Here is a 12,436-nt window from a genome sequence, read left to right on the forward strand (position 1 = left end):
CATCCTTCAAGAAAGCCATTAAGACCTGCTTTTTCGTTGAATAGTGCTCCAGCTCGCTTCTTGATTGTTTAGCGCCAAGACACCCTTGGTATTCATGCATGTATAAATTTATAACATAACATAACATACAGAAATTGCCATGAGACATCCTTTTGGCCAGACCAGTTTTTGGTGGTTTGATAGAAGTACCTTACTAGCTAACTTACTGAGCAGCCTTATACTGTGCCTCAAAGAAAAAAAACAAGGTCAGTCAGTCCATTGGTTGTACAATTCCTTTTGACAGTGAACCTAACCACGGCAAACATTCTCAAGAGTGAATCTGGACTTCTGTCACCCATGTTTCCATCATTGCTTCTTTAACACCCTATGTGACATCAACTGTGTTTCATAAAAACTAAGGTGAAAAGAAGACTGATCTTTTGGTTGCAATTCATGGAAGGTTTTTTTTTAACAAGAACATTTCCATTTTGCCTTATGAGTTGAGCACTAGTTAAGTACTCACTTTAGGGCACTGTCTGCTACGAGGACTGTGGCAGTATGGTATAAGACACCTGTCCCTACCTGGTGGCCGGGTCAAACACTGACTTGTTAGGATAGTCTATGGTTTCGGTATTTCAGTCTGGTGGCACCTGATCACAATCTTCCGAATCATATTCCTTTGCACTTGGCTTCTTAGGTACAATTTGGTTTCATAGTTGCCACTCCTAAACTTTCTTTCTCCTCTGTAGGACTGTGCAATAGTGGTCCTCCATACAGCTTACAGCAGCCTACTTGCTCTCAGGTGCAACCAAAGGTTTGACCTTGTTTCCATTGCCAAAGGAGGAATTCTTGATGACCCAGTACAATGTGCTTGTATCCTTTATTATACATTAGTTCTTTAGGTGACAAGTATGCAAAAGCATAAACAAAAAAAGATGGTTGAACTTTGGATATCCAACTATGGTTTTATTATTACTTGTTTTATCATTTTATGTTATTATTTTTCAAACCATTATTGTTATTAGTGGTAGTAGTAGTAGAAGTATTAGGATTAGTACTAATAGTGTAGCAGTAGTATTACTAGTATTAACAATTATGTCATCATTACTATCAGTTATTTTCAAAACATAGTTGCGTAGTAGTGGATGGAGGGAGGTCTAGGGGGTCCTTAAGTATTAGACCAGTTTAAGTACCACCTTTAGGGAGAGGGTCATTGTAGGAATGAGGTGTACAGACGGCACAGAGGCGCACTTCCTGACATTTTCATTATGTGTGCTGTTAATTATAATGTTAATATTAATGCTTATATTATTTATGTTATCAATACTGATATTAGTATTTCTACCATAGTGACCATTATTATTCTATTATTCCTGCTTTAAGTAGCCCCTTCTGTCTTACAGATCATACAGTTTACGCCTCCTCGGGTTGACTACATGGCAAATGAACTTTTTATAAAGGGAATATTTGCAGATGGCGGCTCTACTTTACTGGATGCATTGTAAGTTTGTTACACCCTGGATCTCAGTTATCTTTCAACAGGATCATACTATACTTCTTTCTTTGTCTGTGAAAACCAACAAATGTAATGGCACCTTGTGGGCATTGCCATAGTGATCAGTGGATAATGAGCACATCTTGAACTACAGATCACAGGTCGGAATCTAGTGTGCATTATTACCGCCGCTCAACCTTCTGAGATGAGTAAAATGAGCATCATTGCATTCAGTTGTAATGAACCCTATTTTTAGAATCTGAATAACTATGCCTGCTTTCTCTGGGTCCTTTTAGGTTTCAGTTATAGTGAGAAGACGTCATGTAGAAGTAAATGTGGAGGTGGACACAGCCTCCTTGTGGCCATATGTAGGAAAGTGGGTTATTAATTAGGTGGGGTTATTCACTCTCAGCTAGTAATAATACCACAATCACTAACAGGTCCAGTCAAGTTTCAGTAAAGGAATCCTTGCTCAACCCTTGGTAGATTGGCAACAAACAGTCAGGCTTGACTTAGGATACAGGCATGTGTAAAGCATTTAAAACCACCAACACATTAAATAGGTAAAAGACACAAACTAATAGATATTCAACACCAATTTATAAAAATAAGAAATATTTGTATTATTAAAATGACAACAAAACAACAAAATAGGAGGTAGGACATTTCTAAAGATTTCATTTTAAAAATGTGCTTTATAACACCCAAAAGCCCACAGCGCCACTCGCAACCACTAGGGGTGCTACTGGAATAAAGTCTAAGGGGGTCATTAGGATGACGGGCGGACTTTGTCTGCCCGCCATCCTGTTGGTATGCGGGACCGCCCCCCATAAGGGCGGGGGTCCTGTGTGGGGTATTAGGATGTGCCCGCCACAGTGGCGGGCATATCCTGTATTTTTAGCATTGTGGCGGCCGGTGCTCTCTGCACCGCCCGCCACAATGCTAAAAATGCATTGCATTTACAAAGCGGCAGGCACCGCGCGGTGCCTGCCGCTTTGTAAATGCAAATGAAGGGGGGTACCACAGGTACCCCCGGTTCGCACCCCCCACCTCTCCTTCACTTTCGGGGCCCGCAGGGGCCCCCAGAGTGAAGACCACATGCCTTTCTGTGGCGGCATCGCCACCGCGGAAAGGCACCTGTAAACAACCATCATAATATGGCTGGCGGTGTCTAATAGACACCGCCACCATATTATTCCTTTTCCGCTCCGGCCGCAAGGTGACCGGGGCGTAAAAGCGGCAGAGGGTTTTTCCATCCGCCGAGGTCCCCCCGCCATACTAATATGGCGAGGGGAAACGAGTATGGATGTCGGACGGATTGCCCCCAACATCCTAATGGGCCCCTAAGTTTCAGGCCAACCACGATGGACTGCAGGCCAGCTAGGGAGTGGGGTAGGGCCCGGTCAAAGTTTTACCTTCGGACATAGATTTTTTTTTTTGGAAATCATCTTTTTTTGCGTTGATGGGCTCACCAGAGGCTCCTCAGGGTGGTTGGATCCACAGACCACAGTGGCATGCTGCAGCTCTGTGGGTTGGTGAACAGGGTGGAGTTGAGTCCTTAGCGTCAACAGCGAGGTGGACCTAGAAATGGGCAAAGTCAGCAGTCACAGCTATGGGAGGCACCGTCAAAAGTCGCCTGATTCTCCATATAAGTTTTTTTTTGATTTTCTGATTCTCCATATAGGTCTTTTCTTTTACCTTCAGACTTAGTAGCTTTGCTGGTTCTCTGGAGCTTTTGAGTGGGTTGAACCTGTGCGGTTAGTTCACCCGGCAAGTCGATGTCAGCACTTCGGGGCATATTATCAAGGAAGTGCAATAATTATCGCATTTCCTGTTTAGCGCGACTTTGCACAATGCCGGCTATCACTGGATTCAGTTGCCGAGATATTGCATTATTATCAATGCATATCTACATGGAGATCAAAAATCTGGCGATCGCCGCGAAGTACGGGTTTATCGCTGGGAATTCAGCGATACACCTGCGGCGTAAGAGGAATCCTTGTTAATAGGAAGATGTGGATTGAGCCGTACAATCCACCTCCCATGTAACATATAGGCAAGTCAGGATTTTCTTTTATGTTAATTCCTGGCGATAACTGCGGTTAGCACAGCTTTTTGTAACGCTAAGTTTTTCCTGGGCCGTCTTGTAAATACGTCGAAGGACAGTTAGAGATATATTCCTTTTCATTTTGACAGGGAACACCTACTTTGCATTTCATTAGAGATGCAATGTGAGGCGAGTGGAATACGGCTGCTAACATGCGCTAATGAATTTTAGCGCCGCATTGTTAATAGGGCGATATTATTATCTCTGCTTTTTTGGCTTTTAAAGCCAAAAAAGCGGAGATATAGCCCTTGTTAATATGCCCCTTCACTCTTGATGTAAAGCTGGTCTTTTACTGGAGCCTTTCTGCAAAAATGTGCAGAAAGTTTCTAAGCTTATAAATCTTGATTTTTCTTGGTTCCCTTAAGGGGTGGTCAGTGTCTTCTAACACTGGCCAAGGCTCAGAGGCTCTGGGTTGCCACTTGAAGGCTAGGATTCAATCTCACACAATGCACTTGTGCCGTCCAGGATAAATCCAGTTGCAGTTGGTTAGCTGGGGGATACTCTCTTTGGTTTTGCAGGTGACCTCTTCAGTATTTTTGTACCTGTTGCTGGTCAGGGAGACCACTCCCTTCCTTTTGGTGGCAAGCGAAGTGCTTTCTTTGTGGAGCTTTGAAAATAAATGGAGTAGGTGCAGTGTTTTAGAGTGCAATCCTCTTTTTGGTGCAGCCCAGTGGTCTAGCAGGGCTTATCTTCTCCCTTTCCAGACAGTGCTCTTCTGAGCATTATACAGCTGCCTTATTTATTCTTCATTTCTGGATTTGACAATAGGGGCACCCTAATCCAATGGAATTAAGCTACATCCCGCTAGTGTGTCTACTTCGAGTGAAGGGGTGGGAGAATCTTTCCTTGGTGATGTCTGTGTAACCCAACCCAGGGGTTGCAATTCCATGTAAACAGTATTGTGAATAGTGCCTTTTTCACTCCTTAGCTGTTCAGAAAAATCTTCCTTCCATCCACTCTATTTTCAACCACAGCATAAGTGTCATAGTTGATGTTTTAGTGAACTCTATATTTGAGCATGATAATGCCCTGAACTCTGGCTTAGAGAAAGGAGTTTAAGACACATCTTGTTAAAGGACACCACATCATAAAGCAGTAACAGTTTAAATGCTCTCAGAACACAGCTACTTTTCCAATTACTCATTAACTGCATGGTTTACCTTGACCCAATACAGCACTTCACTGCCTTTCAGCTGAGTTACTATGTATGTGGCTTGCAAAAGCTCCAAAGAGTAAAAGACCTCCAACACCTTGCCTTAGAAAAGGAATGCAATCCCACTTTTAGGCAGGAATCATAAATCGATCCAAATAATTTCAAAATAAAGTTCAAATTAGTTTGGCCTACCTGCGCATGTTTGCTAGGAAATTCCTCATCACTTATTTATGAATGCGATCTCTCTTTCGATGCTCCAAATATACTTGATTTCTGTCCACCAGCATCTCCCTGCTCTCGCATTAACAGCATTTGTGAATTGTGAATAGTACTGTTTGTTGCACAGGAACCTTTCTTACTCCTAAGTCTTCTTTTCTATAGGAATATTTTTAAAATAAACCTAATCTATTTAGCCCTATCTTGTATCCTCTATTTAATCACCCTGCTAAGAAAGCTTAGAAGAGGACATTGAGCAAACCCCTTTAGAACTAGGCAGTTCTAAAGTCAACACCCACGGGAGCACCGGAGTACTCGTGTAACCTCACCCAGGGAAGCCGGGTGCATAGGTGTCTTTTCGTGTCAGGTTTCGTCGTCGTTTTCTATGGCAAGCTGCTGAAAAGTGCTGCAGGCGACCAAGTGGAAAGTGTCCGGATGGATCCAAGCCTGGATCAGAGTCCAGAAGAACCTGAAAGCAGAGGGGACAGAGTCTGGGTCACCAGCCAGTGACCAGGAAGGCTAAGAGAAGATGCCAACCGATGTTGGGTGCTTGCAGGTGAAGAAGGTGAAGTTTGACTCTTCAGCCACGAGGACCAGGAGGCGTAGACGATAATCAGGTGCTGGATTCGGGCTGTCCCACAAAGGATGTCGAGTGCTGCGGTATCGGATTCCGGATGGGACCTAACAAGCATTGGCAATAGCAAGCCACGCAGAAAGCAGAGATTGGCTTCGGTGCATACCAGTAAGGTCTGAGGGACTCACCCTTTGGAGGGAAGTCAGGGCACATCTGGAGCAACCAGGGAAGCCCAAGAAACAGAAGAGTCACCTTTGTGTGGACCCACCAGTCGATCGACCAGGGATCGCAAAGGAACTTTGAGCAGAAATGGAACACTCCTGGAGTGTAGACCCGCAATCTTCGGTACAAATGGTGCTCAGGGCTTGGACTACGAGTAGCCCAATGAACAACTTTGGAAAAGCTTGAGAAGTGGATGCACTAGCAAATGTGCATGGGGTCAAGGAGTTCTGGTCCCACATCTCTCTTGATGGCTGCAGGTCTCAGCTTTGCTGGAAACTTGTGTTGGCCTCAGAGATGTCTGGAAGTCCATGTCCTGAGTCGCAAATCCATCGGGATCTGGCGGGAGCCTTGGAAATGCAGACCAGCAAGATGCTTCTTCTGTGCCTGTTTGGACAGGGGAGTCACTCCTTGACCACAATGGAGATTCTTCCGTCTTCTAGTCGAAGTAGAATGTCAAAGTTCCAGGATATATGTTGCAGAGATTCATTCTGGTGTAATCTAAAGTCCTGGGGACTGGGATCCTATACTTATATTAAGTTTAGGGGTTGGACTTACTCTAGGGTCCCCCCTATGGGCGGACCCAGGGAGGGGGTGGTTACACCCCTTTCCCTTTGTCCAGTTTCACGCCACAGCAGGGGCAGCACAACCCTGCAACCCGTTTGAACTGAGATATGCACAGGGACACAAAGTGTGCCCCCCGCACTCTCTAAAAAGCATTCACTGAATGCACCCATCCAGCCTCAATACACTAAAGCCTGTCTGGGGAGGTGGTTATACCTCCCTCTGACAGGAAACCTATTGTCTGGGCCTCCCCTGCAGTTAGTCTGACTTGGAGTCAGTGAAAACATATGTCTGAACTGTTGGAGAACTTGTCTGAAATCAGTTTGTTGCTGATCAGTGAGGCTGCCTGCCAAGGCTACTTCATCCACTGGTCCATCATCAGGATTCTGAGAGAGCAGGTCTGGGAGAGGGTCACTCTCTTCATCCTGTCCTTCATCAGTAGCCACGAGCAATCCTGTCTCTACCCTGTCAACATATGGTTTCAGTCTGTTGACATGAAGCACCCTGTGGGGGCTCCTGTGAGTTCCAAGATCTACGAAATAGGTAACCTCTACCTTCTGTACAACAATAGTGTGGGGTCCACTCCACTTGTCTTGGAGAGCTGCAGGGGAAGAAGGCTCCAACGCCCACACTTTCTGTCCTGGCTGTTAAATAGTCAGTACAGTCTTTTGGTCATGCCAGGCTTTCTGTAATTCCTGGCTAGCCTCAAGGTTTTTAGTTGCCTTTTTCATGTACTCAGTCATCCGGGAGCGGAAACCAAGTACATAGTCCACTATGTCCTGTTTAGGGGGTTTGAGAGGTAACTCCCATCCCTCCTTCACCAGACACAATTGGCCTCCAACAGGATGCCCAAACAGAAGTTCAAAAGGGATGTAGCCAACCCCCTTCTGAGCAACCTCCCTGTATGCAAACAAAAGGCAGGGTAGCAGGATATCCCATCTCCGCCTAAGCTTTTCTGGGAGACCCTTAATCACACCCTTTAAGGTTTTGTTGAATCTTTCAACTAAACAATTGCATTGTAGGTGATAGGGTGTGGTGAATTTGTCATTCACTTCACACTCCTTCCACATTGCAGTCAAGTAGCTGAACATAAAGTTTGTACCTCTGTCAGATACTACCTCCTTAGGAAACCCAACTCTTGAGAACACTCCTAAGAGGGCTCTTGCCACAACAGGTGCTGTAGCGGTCCTAAGGGGAATTGCCGTTTAGAAATACTTTATTCGAAAATTAAGTCATAAAAGAACAACAAAAAAACAATTATCACAAGATAAAATCCTCTAAAAATGCATCTAGATAAATATTTAAAAATATTTAAGAAAGAATTAAACTCCACATGACTGTTGCCGAACATTAATTAAAAAGGTAGATGTAAAAAATTTCCAGTAGATATAAACTTAATTTCGGAACTCATAACACAATCAATTAATCATATATCATATATTTGCAACCTCCCATAACACTCTGAGTTTGTTTTCGATCGGATTACCCACGCCCATTTTAAAAACTTTGCCATAGCTATAGCAATTGGAAGGCTGGGATCAGTGCATAATATTCTTAATGCCTCATCATGTTTTCGGGAACCTATTGATCGACATATTGGTTTTACCCATTTATCCTGTGGAGCTGTATACAAGGGGCAAAAGAACAGAAAATGACTAATACTCTCTTGTTTATCCCTACAATTAGGGCATTTGTCATCATTTGTATCAGTCCACCTTGCAGTAAGTGACCTTATGGGCAGGGTACTTACTCTAAATTGAAAATAAAGCTTGCGGTCTAATGGTTTCTCAATGGCATCCCAGTATGGTTCCAGTGCTGGGAACGCCTTAAATTCAAGAAATCGCTCCGTAAGATGAGATGAGAGACCTTTAGCGCATTTTACTGAGATGACCATATTCCAATATGCCTTCTTCATATGTTTCTTAGATGGAAATGTTGCATTTGTTGGGTCATCCCACAGTTCACCCATGCCCATTTTCTCTAGCAGAGATCTAATTGCTTTCAGTCAGCTAATTTTGTGAAAGCGATCTTTTTCGATGATTTCCTTAAGGCCCCGGGCATAATGATATAACTCCTCGGTTGTCCAAGTTCTACGCCAATACAATAGTGGTTGTAGGATGGCCAGATCTTGTACTGTTCTTTTACCAAGATCCCAAAACAGAGGAGTTAGGGGGGTGCTTTGGGGGACTCTAGTTGATTTTCGCAAAAATTCATTTTCTGCTAGTGTCAAGTGTTTTAAATGTGAGAACCCCCATGGTTCAGCACCATAAAGGACCGAACTTAAGACCTTCATCCCGTAGATCTCAAGGAGTGGTTTAATGGGTTTAGTATAAGAAGTTCTAAACTTTTTAAGAAGAAAGCCTGCCTGTTCCTGGTGTTTTAATATAATCATATCTAATTGACTATTCCAGCACATATCTCTCCGTAGGTTGACCCCTAGATACGTAAAGGCATCAACCTACTCTAGCGGGCATTTATTCATGTATATACTTCCCTTAAATGGTTTTGCTGACTTGGTACATCTAGGTTCCGTAAGAACCATAAATTTTGTTTTGGGGGTGTTTATTTCGAGCCTGCGCAACCGGCAAAAATCTGTGAAGCGCTGGAGTGCTTGTTGGAGTCCACTTGGTGTTTTTGACATTATCAGTGTGTCGTCCGCGAACATAAGGATCGGGACACACTTTCCATCCATCACTGGGGCATCAGTAGGGACCAGGGAGAGATAATCTGCGGCCCCATTCACGAAGAGGGAGAACAGGGTAGGTGCCATAACGCAACCCTGTCTGGTTTTGTCGTCGTTTTCTATGGCAAGCTGCTGAAAAGTGCTGCAGGCGACCAAGTGGAAAGTGTCCGGATGGATCCAAGCCTGGATCAGAGTCGAGAAGAACCTGAAAGCAGAGGTGACATAGTCTGGGTCACTAGTCAGTGACCAGGAAGGCTAAGAGAAGATGCCAACCGATGTCGGGTGCTTGCAGGTGAAGAAGGTGAAGCTTGACTCTTCAGCCACGAGGATCAGGAGGCGTCGACGATAATCAGGTGCTGTATTCGGGCTGTCCCACAAAGGATGTCGAGTGCTGCGGTATCGGATTCCGGATGGGACCCAACAAGCATTGGCAACAGCAAGCCACGCAGAAAGCAGAGATTGGCTTTGGTGTAGACCAGTAAGGTCTGAGGGACTCACCCTTTGGAGGGGAGTCAGGGCACATCTGGAGCAACCAGGGAAGACCAAGAAACAGAAGAGTTACCTTTGTGGGGACCCACCAGTCGATCGACCAGGGATCGCAAAGGAACTTCGAGCAGAAATGGAACACTCCTGGAGTGTAGACCCGCAATCTTCAGTACAAATGGTGCTCAGGGCTTAGACTACGAGTAGCCCAATGAACAACTTTGGAAAAGCTTGAGAAGTGGATGCACTAGCAAATGTGCATGGTGCCAAGGATTTCTGGTCCCACGTCTCTCTTGATGGCTGCAGGTCTCAGCTTTGCTGGAATCTCGTGTTGGCGTCAGAGATGTCTGGAAGTCCATGTCCTGAGTCGCAAATCCATCGGGATCTGGCGGGAGCCTTGGAAATGCAGACCAGCAAGATGCTTCTTCGGTGCCTGTTTGAACAGGGGAGTCACTCTGTGGAGATTTCATACTTCCATTGTAGAACCCAGTGATGCCATAGTATGACATCACTGGGAGATTCTGAAAGAATGGTCAGTTGATGAATCTGGAGGTTGCTGTACACTGATGAAGCTGTGCTTATATGAATAAAGATATTTTATTCATTAACCACTGCCTCTGTGGTTACTACATTTCATGGCGACGAGGGTGGGATGGTTCATGTGAGGCGGCATTTAAAAATGTCAAAATGTCATTGGTTACTGCACCTACTCTAGCCCACTTTGATGTCTCAAAGAAAACAATATTAACAACTGACGCCAGTAATGTTGGATTAGGTGCGGTTTTAACCCAAAGAACAGCTGAAGGAGAAAGCGTGATTGGGTTTGCGTCACGACGCCTTCAGGGAGCGGAGCGGTCTTACTCAACCATTGAGAAGGAAGCTTTGGGTTGTTGTTGGGGGATAAATCATTTTACATTTTATTTATGGGGACTGCCTTTTGTTTTGAGAACTGATCATAAGCCCTTAGTACACATCTTCAAAGGAGGAAGGGGTCTTGAGGGAAATGTGACTCCTAGGATTTCTAGATGGTTGATATCAGTAATGGACTACAATTTTTCAATTGATTTTGTTAGAGGGAACAAGAATGTTATAGCTGATTGTTTGTCACGATGCCAATTGAGGAGGAAGAAGAGGATTTTTCTTTGGTATCTGAGGTGGAGTCTCCGTGTGTTGTCAGTGAAGTAGACTTAGCCCTAAAACAAGAAGAGTGGAATGAAGCCTTGAGTTGTGATAAGGAATATGCTGAGCTCAAGGGCGATTTGAAGAACTTGAATGAGGAATTAAAAAAATATTTAAAAGTTAAAGACCAGTTAAGTATTCAAGCTAATAAAGTCTTGAGATGCAATCGTGTAGTGCCACCTAGGGTGTTAAGAAGTAAATTAATCAAATTGTTGCACGAGGGACATTTAGGGAGAAGCATGTGTAAAAGGAGATTGAGACAAAATTTTTGGTGGCCGGAAATGGATAGGGAAGTAGAAGAGGTAGTAAAAGATTGTCAAGTGTGCAGTAATAGTGACAAGTCTAGAGTAATTCGGCAACCACCATTGGGTTGTGTAGGTGTTCCTTATCGACCCTGGGAAAAATTAGCGTTGGATTTTCTAGGGCCAATTGAGTGACTGGGTGTGAGAAGCAGATTTTTAATTGTATTGGTTGATTACCACAGTAAATGGTTTTTGGTGAAACCTGTAGAACATATTACATCTGAAGTAGTGATTGAGTTTCTGAAGAGTGCATTTTTAGAAGAAGGTATACCAAAGTGTCTGGTTACGGACAATGGAGTCCAATTGGTTTCAGGTATGATGGCAAGGTTTCTTACAGGATTGGGTATAAAGCATAAAAGAGTGGCATTGTTCAGACCACAAGCGAATGGATTAGTTGAGCGAGTTAATCGCAATATCGTGGACAATATTCAATTGTCTTTGAGCAATGGTTTAAAGTGGAGAGAGGAACTAGACAAGATGATCTTGGTCACAGGGTGACTCTTCATTCTATTACAAGTGTATCACCTTTTGTGGCTTTAAAGGGAAGGGAACCAGCAACCAAAGAATCTCCTGTGTGGTTGCAGAAGAAACATCAGGTCTGGGTGGATCGAGAATTAATGGCTGAAAGAGTTAGAGAGTCTCAAGAAAGGAACAAAAATGACTATGACAGACGGAAAGGGGTGAAAGATGTGAAAATCATTATTGGTGATTGGGGGGTTACAACAAATATGGGATTTGTGAGAAAAGGTGAGAGCAAATTTTCCAGACCTCAAAGAGTAATAAAAGTGTTGAACTCAGTAGTTACCCTGGATGATGGAAAAAAGTGGAGTATGGGAAATGTATGCAAAGTCGATGCTCCTAATTCTGTTGAACAATTGGTGCAAATGTAAATGGAAAAATAACAATCTTATTGAGTTGTATGTTATTGTTATTGGGTATTTTCCTTTCTTGTTATTGATGTTTAATATGTATTATTCTTTATGTTTCATTGCAATTCATTGTAAGGGGGAGATATGTGGAGATTTCATACTTCCATTATAGAACCCAGTGATGCCATAGTATGACCTCACTGGGAGATTCTGAAAGAATGGTCAGTTGATGAAGCTGGAGGTTGCTGTACACTGATGAAGCTGTACTTATATGAATAAAGATCTTTTATTCATTAACCACTGCCTCTGTGGTTACTACACACTCCTTGACCCCAAGGGAGATTCTTCCGTCTTCTAGTCGAAATAGAATGTCGAAGTTCCAGGATATATGTTGCAGAGATTCATCCAGGTGTAATCTAAAGTCCTAGGGACTGGGTTCCTATACTTATATTAAGTTTAGGGGTTGGACCTACTCTAGGGTCCTCCCTTTGGGTGGACCCAGGAAGGGGGTGGTTACACCCCTTTCCCTTTGTCCAGTTTCAAGCCACAGCAGGGGCAGCACACCCCTGCAACCTGTTTGAACTGGGATATGCACAGGGACACCAAGTGTGCC

The 12,436-nt window shown here is 43.8% G+C and overlaps 1 protein-coding gene across 2 annotated transcripts in view; it reads left to right on the forward strand.

Annotated features, from left to right (window-relative positions):
* LOC147747103 (vitamin D3 hydroxylase-associated protein-like) overlaps positions 1 to 12,436 on the forward strand; it is a 349,697-nt gene that overhangs the window by 197,300 nt on the left and 139,961 nt on the right. For both annotated transcript variants that reach the window (XM_086952354.1, XM_086952353.1), the window contains exon 9: positions 1,383 to 1,480. In XM_086952354.1, the coding sequence (XP_086808480.1) occupies positions 1,383 to 1,480 (98 nt within the window). The remainder of the gene's footprint in view (positions 1 to 1,382; positions 1,481 to 12,436) is intronic.

This window comes from Lissotriton vulgaris, chromosome 1_1, assembly GCF_964263255.1.
Source record: "Lissotriton vulgaris chromosome 1_1, aLisVul1.2, whole genome shotgun sequence".
In the NCBI taxonomy this organism is placed as follows: Eukaryota; Metazoa; Chordata; class Amphibia; order Caudata; family Salamandridae; genus Lissotriton; species Lissotriton vulgaris.